General features: G+C 45.5%; 1 protein-coding gene across 1 annotated transcript; it reads left to right on the forward strand.

The window, feature by feature from the left end:
- Window positions 1–8269: 8269 nt before the first annotated feature.
- Window positions 8270–14096, forward strand: LOC307005096 (uncharacterized protein). The gene is made up of 2 exons (XM_079624905.1): window positions 8270–11019; window positions 13744–14096. Exons 1-2 carry the CDS (start codon window positions 9162–9164, stop codon window positions 13794–13796), a joined length of 1911 nt encoding a protein of 636 aa, XP_079481031.1. The 5' UTR covers window positions 8270–9161; the 3' UTR covers window positions 13797–14096.
- The last annotated feature ends 2576 nt before the right edge of the window (window positions 14097–16672 follow it).

A 16672-nucleotide genomic window follows, 5' to 3' on the forward strand; every position in this document is an offset into this window, starting at 1 on the left:
ACTTCGGCTGGTGGCCAGGGTGATCAGAGGCTGCTGTGTGGAACCAACCCGACGATCTATCCTCGGTCCACACACTCCTCTTCACATTGCAACCCGTGTGGTATCCGGATGAGATCGCTGACCAGTCCCGGCCAGAGGTCGCGGGCTGGTCCAGCATTTCATTCGATGCCCCGGCAGATGAAATCTTGTCTATCGCCGCATCACAAGGTGGGCGTGAGTACGCTGGAGAAGACTCGGCTGTGCTGCCTCCTCCGGGTGTGCCAGCATTGCCCGAGTCTGAACCAGAACTCTGCCATGCTTCCCCGGGCAGTCGCGAGCATTTGGGCTTGTGTGGAACCCTCCGCCATGTCCCAGGTGCTTAAAGCTGATGATCGGTTTTTGGGGACGCACCGGCACACGTCGGCCCGCCCCCAATTCCTTTCTTCCTGGACGTGCATGAAGAGGTCATGAGATTACTCAGCGGCCTCTTCCGCCTTCTCTGCCCTCGATGAGGTCGCGGCCAGTGGGTTCACTGGGGTTCCCCCTATGGAGTGTTCTGTGGCAACACAACTGTGTCCCCACAGCGCCTCCACTGGCGTGGCGGCCCTAAGCACCCACCCACCCCAAAGCATGTAGGTTTTTGTCTACTCCGGTGGCAGAGATCTATAGAGCTGCGGGGCTGGCTGCCACCTCACTGCATGCTATGCCCATCCTTCAGGTCTACCAGGCCAGGGGTGCTCATTGCTAATGCACGAGGGTAGGGCTGGTCCAGGGCTCTTGCAAGAGCTGCGTGCCGCCACCGACCTCGCTCTACGGGCGACGAAGGTGACCACACGCTCCCTGGGTCAGGTGATGTCCACATATGTGGTCCAGAGACAAAAACTGGCTTAGTCTGGTTGATATGGGCGAGGCTGAGCGAAGCCGCTTCCTCAACTCCCCATGTCCCAGACTGGCCTCCTCGGCGGCGCAGTCGAGGACTCTGCCCAGAGTTCTCGGCTGCCCAGAGCGGACTGAGGCTCTGATCCCGCGGCCAGCTGCTCAGCCGCCGGCTCAGCTGCCTCATTCCGCTCGCCGCCGAGGGCGCCCTCCTGCGACACTCCCTGCCGGCCCTAGCAGCACCCTTCACCCAGGCCGTGCCATGGAGGTAGTCGCAGGAAGGCGCCCCAGCCCGTACCAGCCCCGCAGCAATGCGGTGCTCCCGTTACGGGCAGCTCAGAGATGGGTTGCAGTTCTTTCTAGGAGGTGGTTGCAGGGCCACTCCTTCCCCCGGTGGAGGGCCGGGGGAAAACCTCTTTTTCCAAAGAACTGTCTCTCCCATCTCTGAGCACACTCTCGTCCCCCTCTGTCGCCAGACCCCTGCCAGAGCACGCCCCTGTGGAACGCTGGTCCTTCCCTGGCCTCCTCTGGCAGGACGCGGCTAATGACCGTGCCCCCACACCGGGCCGCTATGCCACCCACGTCTGGGCCGGTCATTCCGCTTCGCTGCACCCCCGGGGGGACGTCTGTCGTTCGCATGACCCCGCTGGCACAGTCCGTGGGAGCCTGGTTAGAGCTTCCCCCCTGTCCCGCTGGCTCGCGCGAACCATCAGGCTCGGCTATGCGATTCAGTTCGCACGGTCTCCTCCCCGCTTCAGGGGAGTCCGCTTCACTATGGTCGGTGGCAATGCCCCTGTCATGAGAGTGGAGGTCGCCACCCTGCTGGCGAAGGGTGCGATCGAGACTGTCCCTCCAGCCGCAATGAGGTCCGGCTTCTACAGCCCCTACTTCATTGTCCCCAGGAAATCCGGTGGGTTACGGCCAATCCTGGATCTGCGCGTCTTGAACCGTTCCCTTCACAGGCTTCCGTTCAAGAGGCTCATGGCCAAGCGCATTTTCGAATGTGTGCAGCCACAGGATTGGTTTGCAGCGATCGACCTGAAGGACGCCTACTTTATGTCTCCATTTTTTTCTCGACACAGACCGTTCTTGCGGTTTGCTTTCGAGGGGCAGGCATACCAGTACGCAGTTCTCCCATTCGGGTTGGCCCTGTCTCCTCGCGTCTTCACGAAGGTCGTCGAGGCAGCCCTTGTGCCGCTACGGCAGCACAGGGTTCGCATCCTGAATTATCTCGATGACTGGCTAATCCTAGCTCACTCTCGGACCAGGGTTGCGAACACAGGGACCTAGTGCTCCGGCACCTAGCCCGTCTGGGCCTTCGGGTCAACTGGGAGAAGAGCAAACTTTGCCCCGTGCAGAGGATCTCTTTTCTCGGTAGGAAATTCGACTCGGTCGCCATGTGCGCGCAGCTTACGAGCGAGCGCGCGCAGTCACTGCCGACTTGCCTGAGACAATTTGAGGGCAAGAGTGCGGTTCCACTGAAACTTTTTCAGAGGCTCCTGGGGCATATGGCATCTGCAGCCGCGGCAACGCCGCTCGGATTGCTTCATATGAGACCGCTTCAGCACTGGCTTTGCGATCGAGTCCCGAGGTGGGCATGGCGTCAGGGCACGTTCCGAGTACCAGTTACTCCGACCTGCCATCAGACCTTCACCCCGTGGACGAATCTCAGCTTTCTCGGGCCGGAGTGCCCTTAGAACGAGTTTCCAGGCATGTTGTTGTCTCAACGGATGCCTCCTCCACGGGCTGGGGCGCCATGTGCAATGGACATGCTGCCGCGGGCTCCTGGACAGGACCCCACCGCCTATGGCATGTCAATTGCCTCGAGTTGCTGGCAGTACGTCTCGCTCTGCACCGCTTCCGGGCGCTGCTCAAGAACCAGCACGTACTAGTCCATCAGACAATACCGCGACAGTAGCGTACATCAACCGACAAGGTGGTCTACGCTCCCGCCGTATGTCGCAACTCGCCCGCCACCTCCTCATATGGAGTCAGAAGCATCTGAGGTCGCTTCGAGCCATTTATATTCCGGGAGACCTGAACTGTGCAGCCTACGAGCTCTCACGGCTTCAGCCTCTTCCGAGAGAATGGAGACTCCATCCCCAGGCGGTCCAGCTGATTTGGGATCAGTTCGGGGACGCACAGGTAGACCTGTTTGCCTCCCACGACTCGTCCCACTGCGCCCAGTTTTACTCCCTGACCGAGGGCACGCTCGGCACGGACGCTCTGGCGCTCAGCTGGCCCCGGGGCCTCCGCAAGTATGCGTTTCCCCAGTGAGCCTTCTTGCACAGACCCTGTGCAAGATCAGGGAGGACGAGGAGCAGGTCATATTGGTTGCGCCGCACTGGCCCACCCGAACCTGGTTCTCCGAACTTGTACTCCTCGCGACAGCTCCTCCCTGGCCAATTCCTCTGAGGAAGGACCTCCTTTCTCAGGGACGGGGCACCCTTTGGCACCCTCGTCCCGATCTCTGGAACCTCCACGTGTGGCTCCTGGACGGGACGAGGCAGGTTGAGTACCCTACCACCAGCGGTGGTGGCTACCATCACTTCCGCTAGAGCGTCGTCCACTAGGCATGCCTACGCGTCGAAGTGGAACCTCTTCGTCTCTTGGTGCTCTTCTCACTCAGAAGACCCCAGATCATGCCCGATCGGTGTCGTGCTTTCCTTCCTGCAGGATGGGTTGGAGCGAAAGCTGTCTCCCTCCACCCTGAAAGTGTATGTTGCCGCTACCGCCGCACATCACGACGCAGTCGAAGGTAAGTCCGTGGGAAAGCACGACCTGGTCATCAGGTTCCTGAGAGGAGCGAGGAGACTACATCCTCCTCGCCCTCCTCTCGTTCCCTCTTGGGACCTCTCAGTGGTTCTAACTGCCCTGCAGAGTGCTCCCTTTGAGCCTCTGCAATCAGTGGAGCTTAAGTTCCTGTCAATCAAGACAGCGCTCCTGGTTGCATTGGCCTCCATCAAGAGGGTAGGGGACCTGCACGCATTTTCTGTAGACGAAGCGTGCCTGGAATTCGGGCCGGCCTTCTCTCACGTGATCCTGAGACCCCGGTCTGGATATGTGCCCAAGGTTCCCACCGCCAGGTGGTGAACCTGCAAGCGCTGCCCCTGGAGGAGGCAGACCCAGCCTTGGCATTGCTCTGTCCAGTACGCGCCCTCCGTGCTTACGTAGACAGAACGCAGTGTTCAGGACCTCAGACCAGCTCTTTGTCTGTTATGGTGGGAAGCTGAAGGGAAAGGCTCTCTCCAAGCAAAGGTTGTCTCACTGGATAGTGGACGCCATTGCTTTGGCTTACCAGCAGCAAGGTCGACCGTGCCCCCTTGGTGTGACGGCCCACTCCACCCGGAGTGTGGCCTCCTCTTGGGCTCTAGCGCATGGCGCCTCGCTAACAGACATCTGCAGAGCTGCAGGCTGGGCGACACCCAACACATTCGCCAGATTCTATAATCTCCGAGTGGAGCCAGTGTCCTCCCGAGTACTCGCTTCAACCAGCCGGTGCTAGGACCCGCTCAGGTGTCTTCGCTTGCTCGCCATTCCACTCCACGGACTGGATACGTGCGATATTCTCCTCAGGTAGCCTGATAAGCCCTGAGTTCCTCCAGCGCTGTTGACGTCAACGCCAGAGTTATGCCTCCGGCAGCTTTCGCGTTGGCTAGGTGCCACCATGTGCATGGTTCCCCCGCTGGGTGACCCCCACGTGTGTATTTCCACTGTAAGCCTCCTTCGAGCATGTGTCTTTCCCTTGGCAAGCCAGTCTGCCACCCCTGGGGTTGAAATTTTCCACCCTACGGGCTGGACACCCCAGTGTTCTCCGTATGCACCCCCCTCCGGGTCATATGTGTTTTCTTAAGTCCCCCCCCCCCCCCTTCGGGCGGGCACTGATTGCATATTCCACTGTGATATGCTTCCCAGTGTACCTTGGTATTCCTGTGTTAAGTAGGAGTCCTTCGTCCGTGCTAGTCTCACGACAGGGAGCTCAGACTTACGCAGGGCACTGGAAGACAGCCGAGGTGGCGTGATTGGACTGGGAACCCCATTCGTCGTCATTTCGACGTAACTCGAAGTGACTACGAAAGGGAACGTCTCGGTTACGGATGTAACCCTCGTTCCCTGAGTAGGGAACGGAGACGTTACGTCTTCCTGCCACTTCCGCTGTACCGCTGGAACAGCCTGAGTTCAGCTTGGCTCCTTCAGCGAAGAAACATATCTGCATGTTGCCGGCTCACTTCCTTATATACCCACACTGTGGGGCGGAGTTACGCTATGCAAATTCAGCAGACCCATGGCATTTGCTTGCCATTGGCTCGTTTTATTACTGTTCGAAGATGATAGGCTTCTAAGCGAACCCCATTCGTCGTCATTTCGACGTAACGTCTCCGTTCCCTACTCAGGGAACGAGGGTTACATCCGTAACCGAGACGTTTTTGGGTTCTGAATGTAGTTACATATATTATTTGAGAGCATTATATTGTTGTGTCATTGGATAATTTATTTGTAGGTTGAAATAGGAGTCATACGAGAAGGAGTCTGTACAGATTTTTTTTTTAAATTTCATATAAATAATGTATTTGAAACATTTTTTTAATGTGACCTGAAATATAAATATACTTAGAAATTAAGCACACCTGTGCTACAGAAGGCCAGAGTTTACACAGATGAAAAACAATTGCCATAATGAGAATACCATTGTCTCATAAATGACACCAACCCATGAATAATTGCAATAACTACTTTGTTTGCTGTATTAAAATAATAACAACAATAATATTTAAAATAAAATGTTAAAGGAAAATCATCCAGGCTATGGATCTTAAGGACAGCTGTGAAAAGAAGTGAATAAAGTATGTGTTGAAATTCAAGTTAATTTTCAGGCTTCTAAGAAGTATTTTAAAGTATATCTATATATATATATATATATATATATATAATGAAGATATGTTGCTTACAAGTGAATAATTGTTGGTTGATTATTATATTGTAAAATATTATTTAAAATATATAAAATGCATTGTATTTATTCATTCGGAGCATGTTTTAAAAGGACTTATTATTATTAAAGCATGCATAGAAGTCAGAGAGTGTTTGGGGCTTGATTTACCCTTGAAGAGGAGACAGGTGAAAGGTGATCTCTCACTATATCAGACCGTATGGTGTTTACACCACTTGCTAGTGATATATGGCCTGCATTGACAGGCCGCACTGGGTAATTAACAAATTATGTTCCAGCTAACCAAGAGTACACATGACGGGCGATGTATGGCTTTCAGAAGACCCCACAGCAAAGACCACCAGAGGAGCAGCTTTAATGTGGTGTGATGAATGAACTAACTCCTACACCGCGCAGGTGGATGCACGCATGCACGCACACACACACACTTTGCAGTATTTCTCATCCTGCACAGGGAGTTGTACAGCTGCAAGGTGAACGATGGCAAAGCAGAGGGCAATTATCCTCCAGACAAATGGCCCAGAAGGCAGGAGGCCTGACAATTAGTCCCACAGAGGTCCAGCTCACTCCGACTCAACAATGTGCAGAACTGATGCAGAACTCTGTATTTAATCATCTTTTCCTCTTCTTCTGAATTCAGCCATTCAGTGAGCTCTAGAACAGTACCAGATTCCGTTTATCAGGAAGTATGCATGTAAAGTATGCACAGATTTAAAATGCAACCTGTTCATGGTAGGAAACACCTCTTGATTAAATCTGAGCAGAGCAAATCAATTATTTCACTTGAAATCATTGAAAACATATTTACAGATACCAAAAACTAGGTTGACTTGACTAAAAAAAAAAAAAAAAAACGTTAGTTTGAAGACCTTACCTTGTCTCTGTCACAAGACTGAGAATGAAGACAGACGGAGGCAGATTTAAAATATACACAAGGTTTAATCCACAAGCAGGTGATAGAACATCACGGTGTGTGTAACACACACACACAAATCAACAGAGTGAACAGAGAGGAACTAAAGACATGGTGGTGAGTGACAAACTAAATGATGAACAGCTGTGATGAACGAATGTCCATGGTTACTAATGAGTGGCGGGAAAATAGAAAATAAAAACTGAAAAGTCTATGAAAGCAGAAACTAAGAACAAACAAAACTGAGTGAGTGGTCAATACAAACAATAAAATAGTAAAAATAGTAAATAGTTAAAGTCAACTTACACTCAATATGTCAACTAATTCTCTCCAACTCAAATAGCTGAAGTTGTCAATCAAGTGAGCAGACTTTTGAAACATTTTCTCAAAGGCAAAATATTGTTTAGCATTTAGCAATGCAAGGATCTACACTCCACAATATTTTGTCTTTTTGTTTGATTTTCAAAGTTCATTAAATGATAATGGCATTATTTGCCTCTTAAATCTTTAGACAAATATGCATCATATAGGCGAATTAAAAAAAAAGCGTCTCTTCTAGATATTTGCTACATTAAAAAAATGTACCTATATAAAATGTACTGCTGTTTCCAGCTAACATGAACACCAGAGAGAGTAAAACACACACTTAAATGAAGTATTTCACGAAAATTATAATTATAGGAACAGATTATTGATTAATAAACTCTTATTTTCTACTACACACTGTGCTTGATTTATAAATGAATACATCTTCATTTGCATCACATCACCAGCTCCATAAAGTATGTTGTTTTTTTGGTGTTTTCTTAACTTGCTCGGTAACTCACCTGATACAACACTTGCGTTCGGGTACGAATTCTGTGACATAAATCACGATGAGAAAGTTTAAATACTTGTAGAAACAAGCTAAAATGGCGTGGTAGCTTCAGCAAATGTGTTTTTATCTCACGTTTACCAACTGAACACTATCAGGTAGGTTTCGGCTTTCGGGTAGAGTTATAGGTGGTGCGTTGCTCTCAAACACGATAGAGCATTAACTCGCCCAACATTTAATTTCCCAACTACCGTAATACATGCAACTTCATGTTCATCTGTTATGGGGGGAAATGCAACTGACTTTTAAATGGACATTTCACTCTGAAAGTGGGCGTGAAATGTAAGATGCAACGTTTAATCACATATACCTTCACACACAAATCACAAACATGATAATAATCAATAAATATTAAGTAAAAACGTGTTTTACTCTGAACCACATGACAGGTTGAGTGAGTTAACAACATTGTGTTTGTAATATGTTTAGTTCACACTAACTGACGAAAATGCTACTTTAGACTATTTAATTAATTTATTAATTTATTATAAATTTTTAGAATTGTAAGTTTTTACAGGATCTGCATTCCTTTTTCCCAATATCTGGTTGTTCCAAACTCTTTTATAAACTTGGTTTAAATATAATGATACAACAGACGAAATTCAAATTTAAATATTAAATAGATTTTTAATTGATTAAATTATGAAGGAAATATTTTTTTATAGAAATCTGTGACGATCCGGTATGAGACGCCCCGTTGAGTCCCTGAGTGGTTCCACCTGGATGCCCTAATCAGTCTGCCCTTTAAAAGGAGCTTGTGCTGGTTCATCGAGGCTCCTTGTTTTACTTAGTTTATGTTATGTTGTTGTGACATCCGGATACATACATTACATGCCTACACTTTACTCTACACCACTGATTTGACTGACGCCATGTTCGCACTTGCTTTGGTTTAGTTTTTGGTTCTTTTTCTGGTAATAAACGTTGCGGTAAAAGTAACAGCAATGTGTGTCCCTTTCTTTGTTGCGGCCTTTTTTGGAGCCAGGTCGTAACAAATGGGGGCTCGTCCATTTGGTATTTGTTCGTGCTAGCGTCTTTTGGAATTTGGCGTAATCAATGATTATAGCGTTTGCGAGAGAAAATATATTTATATATTTTTTTTTCTGTGACGTCATTTGCGCGTAACGGGACACACGTGTGGAAGTTTGTTTGACTGTGCAGCGTTTGATTGTGGCATAGAAGCTCATCGACTGGTAAGTTGGCAGTGCAATATTGTTTTTATAACTTGGAGTTTTTCCCCTGTGAGGTTTAGCAGCATGTTTCCTTTGAGACATGTTGATTTTTTTTGTTTTTGTTTGTTTTGGTAGTGTTGCGGAGAAAGCGGGTAGTAGCAGTTGTCTCGGGAGCACATCCAGGGTGTTGAAAGTGTCGCTAGTCTGACTAGTAGCATTTTTCACCCACTGGGTTTTAGTGCATAAATACCCCCCGCCTGTAACCGCATGAAGATCAGGGTTAAAGATAGATAGATAGGTTTTTTTTTCGGGGTTTTTCAAGGAAGGTTAGTGGGGAATGCTCCGAGTATTTGATTGCACTTTTGGCTTTGTTATTGGTCTATTTTGTTTTCTCTGATGGCGGATGTTGAGGCTTTTATAGAATCTCCTTCATATACGCTGTTAGAAAAATGTACGAAGGAACAGCTTTTAAGAATTGCTGCCCATTATGAAATAGAGGTCGTTGATAAAAAACTCAAGGAAAGTATTAAAGCTGAGGTGAAGTCAAAGTTGTGTGAAAGGGACGTTCTGAGTATGGAAGGAGATAGAGATGTGGTTTTGTCGGCACAAATGCAGACCGGTTCTCCGTCTGTATTGACGTTTGAGCAGCAAAAGGAATTGTTGCTGTTGCAAATGGAACATGAAAGGTTAAAACAACATTCTGAATATGATAGGATTGAGTTAGAGAAGGCGAAAATCGAGGTCGAAGTTTTAAAGTTAAGACTTAGAAAGGAAGGTAGGGAGATGACTTCTGATAAGGAAGATCGAGTGATATTTGCATTGAATTCAAATTTGAAGTTGGTTCCTAAATTCAACGAAGAGGATCCGGACATTTTTTTCACTCTCTTTGAGCGTATTGCTGAGCTACAGGACTGGTCAGAAGAAAATCGCGTGTTATTGTTGCAGTGTGTGTTGACCGGAAAAGCTCAGTTAGTTTTTTCCGCCTTGAGTAAGGAAGATTGTCAGGATTATGATAAAATTAAATCAGCGGTGTTAAAGGTTTATGAATGTGTGCCGGAAGCATATCGTCAGCAGTTCAGGGCATGTAGGAGGGAGCAAAAGCAGTCTCATTTAGAGTTTGTACAGGATTTGAGAAAATACTTTACTCGTTGGTGCACGGCGCTTAACATTAAGTCTTTTGATGAGTTGGTTCAACTGATGATATTGGAACAATTTAAAGTTTCTGTCCCGGATAGTATCGCCACTTACATTAATGAACGTAAAGTTAGTTCACCGGAGGAGGCAGCAGCATTGGCTGATGATTATGTACTCTCTCACAGAAGTAATTTTGTGGACGGGCGTTCGCGGGGAGACGTAAACACAGCTCGGGCTAGTAGTACATCTCTGAATAGTTTTCCTCCTAGGTCTAGTTACCTTCCTACTTGGAAGTTTGACCCACATAGGATATGTAACTACTGTCGTGAAAAAGGGCACTGGAAAGCTGATTGTCCTTTACTTGAGGAGAAGGCTAAACGGGAAGTTAATAAGTTTCCTAAACCAGCTGCTTTTGTGGCTTTAGTTTCTAATTCCGTTGAGACGTGTGAAAGGGGAAAAGTGGATAGTGACTGTTTATCTGTGTTTTCTCCTTTCCTTACAGAAGGTTATGTGTCTCTTGTGGGCAGTAATGAGGAAGTTCCTGTCAAGATCTTGAGGGACACGGGGGCTATGGATTCGTTCATTTTAGAGTCTGTGTTGCCTTTTTCTTCGCGGTCGGACACGGGGGACAGCTTGTTAGTCCGAGGGATGGGTATGAGTATATTAACCGTTCCTCTTCATAGGGTGAAGTTGTCGTCGAGTTTGGTGAATGGTGATATTGTTTTGGGAGTGCGTCCTGCTTTGCCGGTGGAAGGCGTTCATCTTATTTTGGGGAATGAGTTAGCGGGCAGGCGTGTGTGGCCTGATGGTCCGGTGTCACCAATTGTTTCGTCCAATGATGTGTTTCCACAGGTCCCTGCATATGTAGATCCTGTGGGTGTAACAACTCGGGCAATGTCGCGAAGCATGTCGAAGGAAGTAGTTGATAACCCAAAAGTTATGTTGAACCAACTGTGTAGTTCTCTGTCTATGCCTGATTTATCTGCTGTGTCCTTTCCTGTGTCTGCAGAGGAGATGGGAGAAGAGCAACGTTCGGATTTGTCCTTGGATGAGCTGTTTAACAGTGCTGTTCGTGACGATCATGTGTCTAACATCGCTCGAGGGTATTTCATACAAGATGGTATGTTATTGCGAAAGTGGGTTCCTCATGGGGACGTTTTTGTTGGGGACCCTGTTACTCAAGTAGTGGTTCCCACAAAATTTCGAAAGGCATTGTTGGAAGTTGCGCATGATTTTTCGGGTCATTCTGGAGTACGAAAGACCTATGACCGTATGTTAAGGTATTTTTTTTGGCCTCGGGTGAAAAGCGACATTTCCTCTTATATAAAGCAGTGTCACACTTGCCAGTTAACCAGTAAACCTAATCAGAAACTGAAGCTGGCTCCACTACACCCTATTCCTGCGCTGGGTGAACCTTTTGAACATCTTATCGTGGACTGTGTGGGCCCTTTACCATCTTCCAAGTCAGGTAGTAAATACTTATTGACTATAATGTGTCTGAATACCCGTTTTCCTGCGGCGTACCCACTGCGTACGATCACTTCTCGTTCAATCGTAAAGGCGTTATCGCAGTTTATGTCTATCTTTGGTGTTCCCAGGGTTATCCAGAGTGATCAAGGAACTAATCTGACTTCCCATTTGTTTCAGCAGGTTTTAAAACAGCTGCGTGTAAAGCACCACCTGGCTACGGCATATCATGCTCAAAGCCAAGGCGCACTGGAGAGGTTCCATCAGACGTTAAAGTCTCTTCTTCGGGCTTATTGTGTGCAATTGGATCGAGACTGGGAAGAGGGATTGCCCTGGTTGATGCTGGCGTCACGAGAGGTTGTACAGGAGAGCACTGGCTTTAGTCCCAATGATCTTGTGTTTGGTCATAGGGTTCGTGGACTTTTGGCAGTGCTCCAAAATCCGGTTAAGATATCCGATTCTCCGAAAAAGTTGGAGGCTTACGTTTACGGGTTTAAACAACGGTTGGTTCAAGCACGAGAGTTCGCTAAAGTGAAATTGGAAAAACAACAGAAAGTTATGAAGCGCTTATATGATCGCACCGTTGAGCGTCGTGTTTTTGAACCAGGAGATCAAGTTTTGGTTTTGCGTCCTTTGGTTTGCTCTCCTTTTGAAGCTAAATTCGATGGTCCGTATGTTGTGCAACGGAAAGTGAGTGAGGAGAATTATGAGATTGTTACCCCAGGGCGGAGAAAATCCACAAAATTGTGCCATGTGAATCTGTTGAAGCCTTTTTATGAAAATAGAATTGGTGAGACCCATCCAGTGGTTTTAGATCCGGTTCATTCTATTCTCTCGGTGGGATCAGTGGTTCATGGTAGCCCTGACCTGGTGGGTGGGGGTGAGGAAAATATTGAGCCAGATGAGGGTAGGCTGCACGGTCGGTTAAATAACTCTGAGTCCTGGAAGGGACTAAGCTCCGGTCTGGCTCATTTACCTCCGGTTCAACGTGCAGAATTAGTTTCTCTATTGCAGAATTTTCCTGATTTGTTTGGAGATACTCCTTCACGTACAGATTGGATAGAGCATGACATTGACGTTGGGGAGGCGAGACCCATTAAGCAGCGTTTTTATCGCGTTTCTCCAGATAAACGTGAGCTTATGGAGGCGGAAATAAACTACATGCAGGAAAATGATATTGCAGTACCGTCATTTTCAGATTGGGCATCTCCTTGTCTTCTTGTTCGGAAAGTTGATGGGTCAGTGAGGTTTTGCACTGATTTCCGTAAAGTCAATAGTCTGACTAAACCCGATTGTTTTCCACTTCCTCGGGTTGAGGACTGTGTAGATCAGGTAGGCTCCGCCAGATTTGTGAGCAAGTTTGACTTGCTTAAAGGTTACTGGCAAGTGCCTTTGAGTAAGCGGGCTCAGGATATTTCTTCATTTGTTACTCCCACGGGGTTATACTCCTACAAGGTTATGAGTTTTGGTTTACGAAATGCCCCTGCAACGTTTCAGCGTCTTATGAACCGGGTAATTTCAGGTCTTGAGGGTTGTGCAGTCTACTTGGACGATCTCGTTGTTTTCAGTGATAGCTGGGACACGCATATTAAACGCGTTTGTGCAGTGTTGAGACGGTTGTCTGAGGCTAAGCTCACTGTTAACCTGGCAAAATGTGAGTTTGCTCGGGCTACCGTGACTTACCTCGGGAAAGTGGTAGGAAATGGGGAAGTTCGGCCTGTACACGCAAAAGTCCAGGCCATTCAGAATTTTCCTGTACCGGTCACTAAAAAAGAACTGATGAGGTTTTTGGGTTTAATGGGCTACTATCGTTCTTTTTGTCGGAATTTTTCTACTGTGGTAGCCCCCCTCACCGACCTACTGAAAGGGCAGGTAAAGTTTGTCTGGTCTTCCAATTGTGCAGCTGCCTTTGAAAATGTAAAAACCTTGTTATGCTCCTCACCTGTGCTGGCTGCACCTGGGTTTGACAAGCCGTTTTCTCTGCAGGTGGATGCTAGTCAGGTTGGGGCGGGAGCTGTTTTGCAGCAGCCTGACTCAGCAGGCGTGATTCATCCTGTTAGCTTTTTCTCGCGGAAGTTTACGACTTACCAACTCAACTACTCTGTGGTGGAGAAGGAGGCCCTGGCCCTTGTTTGGGCTTTGATCCATTTTGCTGTCTATCTGAATTCAAGCAGACCAATTGTTGTCTATACGGATCATAATCCGTTGACCTTTTTGAACTCCCTCCAGTGTCCAAATCAGAGGCTTATCCGGTGGTCGTTGTTTTTGCAGTCGTACAGTCTTGACATTCGACACATTCGAGGCGTCGAGAATGTGGTGGCGGATGCTTTGTCCCGTGCCCCTGTTGGTGATTAATTATGTGGTTCTTTGTTTACAGGGATCTTGACAGAACCCCTGTCTCAAGGGGAGGGATGTGACGATCCGGTATGAGACGCCCCGTTGAGTCCCTGAGTGGTTCCACCTGGATGCCCTAATCAGTCTGCCCTTTAAAAGGAGCTTGTGCTGGTTCATCGAGGCTCCTTGTTTTACTTAGTTTATGTTATGTTGTTGTGACATCCGGATACATACATTACATGCCTACACTTTACTCTACACCACTGATTTGACTGACGCCATGTTCGCACTTGCTTTGGTTTAGTTTTTGGTTCTTTTTCTGGTAATAAACGTTGCGGTAAAAGTAACAGCAATGTGTGTCCCTTTCTTTGTTGCGGCCTTTTTTGGAGCCAGGTCGTAACAAAATCCTACAGTGTGATAGTCAAAGCAATCAAATAAGATTGGCAAACACAATTCAGATTTTTTTTTTTTTTTTTGTCAGCTTTAAGATTTTTTGGAATAAATTTCTAATTTCCCCAAGGTCCTTTTTTTAATCAGACTATACTATCATTTTCCATTTCTGCTTAATGAATCATGCGAGTTATAGTCATATTACAAATGGCAAGGCTTTGCAGGCTATTAGTTTGTTTCTTTAGGGGTCTAATAGAAGACATGCTTCATTTAGGACCCGGTAGTATCCCGAAGCAATACAGAATGGATTGTATTATTTCCAACAGCTGCTATTTCTCAGCCATCTCTTCACAAGTGTTGAAATATAATGCGCTTGGGTGAAGTTATTATTCCCGACCAGATCCTTTAGATTCCAATGTAATGGCATCGCCTCTATTGAAAGAAACATTTTAAGTTTTCTATCCTCTACAGACGCACTCTTTTGAATTGTACTTAATTACAAAATACATTTTGCCACTCTCTTAGGTACATTTTGCCCATTCATGTGTTGTGCCGTAATAATAACTTTGCTCTGAATGGTTACTTTAACGTAATTGTATTACCATGGATCATTCTATAAATCCTAAATGTAAAACATTAATGATATATCTGATCTTCTGTTGAGTAGATTTACCCTTGGGACGGATTACTTGACTTCATATAAGAAAATGTGTCTTTTGTGGATTTCATTTATCAAGATAAGTGACTCAGGATTTCATAATGCAAATGTGTCTCACAATGTTTCAAAGAGAGCAAATCATTAAAAGTATTTTCCATTTCTAGCTGCTTTATCCATTTCTAAGTGATTGATGAAATGCAGAACATTATGTTGTGGACTTTAAATGTGTTCTAAATGAACTGTTTAAGGCTCTGGCTCCGGCTAATGACCCCTGCTATCAGAAGTGATTCAGTCTGTGACAAGACAACCAATGAATCAGAAGTCATCATTGTCATCATGGCTGTCTCTATGATGGTCACCGTAACCCTTGTTAATAGACTGCATTTGTGACATAAACCATAGAAAATATTATTCTTTTTTATAATTTGGTAACACTTTATTTCGATAGTCCACTTTAGACATTCTACTAACTATAAGTAACTTTTACAATTACATGTCAACTAACTGTCATTAGAGTATTAGTAGACTGTCTGCTTAATATTTGATAACACTTTATTTTGTTGGTCCCCAAACAGATATTCTACTGACCATAAGTAACTTGGCAACTACAACTCAACTTATTCTCCTAACCCGAACCCTAACACCTAACCCTAACCTAACAGTCTACTACAGTCTACTAATACTCTAATGAGAGTTAGTTCACATGTAGTTGAAAAGTTACTTATAGTTAGTAGAATGTCTAAAGTGAACTATCGGAATAAAATGTAACCTATTATATGTTTACAAAAAACAGTTACAGCAGTTACTATGAAAAAAACAACAACATTAAAATACAGTTTTTAGACACAAGTAGTAGTATAGCCACATTAATTATACATTATATGTGGATTCTGTTTTTTATGTCAATTTAAAGGGGCTATATGTAGAATTCAGAAACCTGTTGTTATTAGCAACACCGGTGGACGTTAAGTGAACTTGTGCTGTCTGTCAAGAGTCAGTAAGCAGCAATAAAGCACACGAGACAGACGTAGTGAACTTCATCTGGTTTATTCTGTCACTTCCGTTCTCCACAAATGGTGTCATTACGCAACACTTTTCAAAATAGTAGTCCCAATACAATTCTACTTATGAACACAACAGAACTACAGAGACTGAATGTGATTCAAGGCCCTGATATTTACTCACGTCAACGTTATTTTTCATTATTCGCTTAGAAGTAAAAAAAAAGTTGGAAACACTTTTGCAGTGATGTACGGTTAACAGACTTTCCTACGCCGTCCACACTGCTGAGAGAGACGTTTAGATTAATATGTACATGTGCTGCACGCTTTTTTCAATAACAAAATAAACGCACAACAAAAATGCAGTGAGAAAGCAGTGAGAAAACAGTTGTTCAGAAAGCATCTGATCATAGCTATGTGGATATGTTTGCACAAGCTTTGCTATTGACCGGCATCATGTCGACAGATGAGGTCATTCAAATTACATAGTTATGATAGTTTGATTATAAAGAATAGTTGATATAGACGATATCGATCTGACTATGTGAGACTATAGTTTGAATTAACTAGTCAAATGTAGGCTATGTGTGAATGAACTGTAAGTCACTTTATATAAAAGCATCTGGCCATTCTGTTTTCTGTATAGAAAATGTAAATTATGTACCATTTTACAGTACATATATGGGTTACACTTTATAATACCTGCACGCTATTAATCATTAGTTCATCATTAATTCATCATTTATAAAGCATTGATAGACATTAATAAGTAGTTTATAAATACAGCCATAAATGTTTTATTTATAAGCATATATATATAATGTGTTTAATAATTGCATTTTCATACTAGTTATCAATTTATATTTTCTTGACGAAGTATTGCATTATTTACAAACCAGTTATTTAGGAGTTGTCAGTGGTTC

The sequence above is a fragment of the Phoxinus phoxinus genome (genome assembly GCF_949152265.1).
Source record: "Phoxinus phoxinus genome assembly, chromosome: 10".
NCBI lineage: Eukaryota > Metazoa > Chordata > Actinopteri > Cypriniformes > Leuciscidae > Phoxinus > Phoxinus phoxinus.

Excerpts from the sequence above, each read along its gene's own strand:
- LOC307005096 (XM_079624905.1), top strand. The coding sequence starts at position 9,162 with ATGGCGGATGTTGAGGCTTTTATAGAATCTCCTTCATATACGCTGTTA. Across the intron at positions 11,020-13,743 it reads AGGGTATTTCATACAAGATG|GGATCTTGACAGAACCCCTG; the intron begins GTATGTTATTGC and ends CTTTGTTTACAG.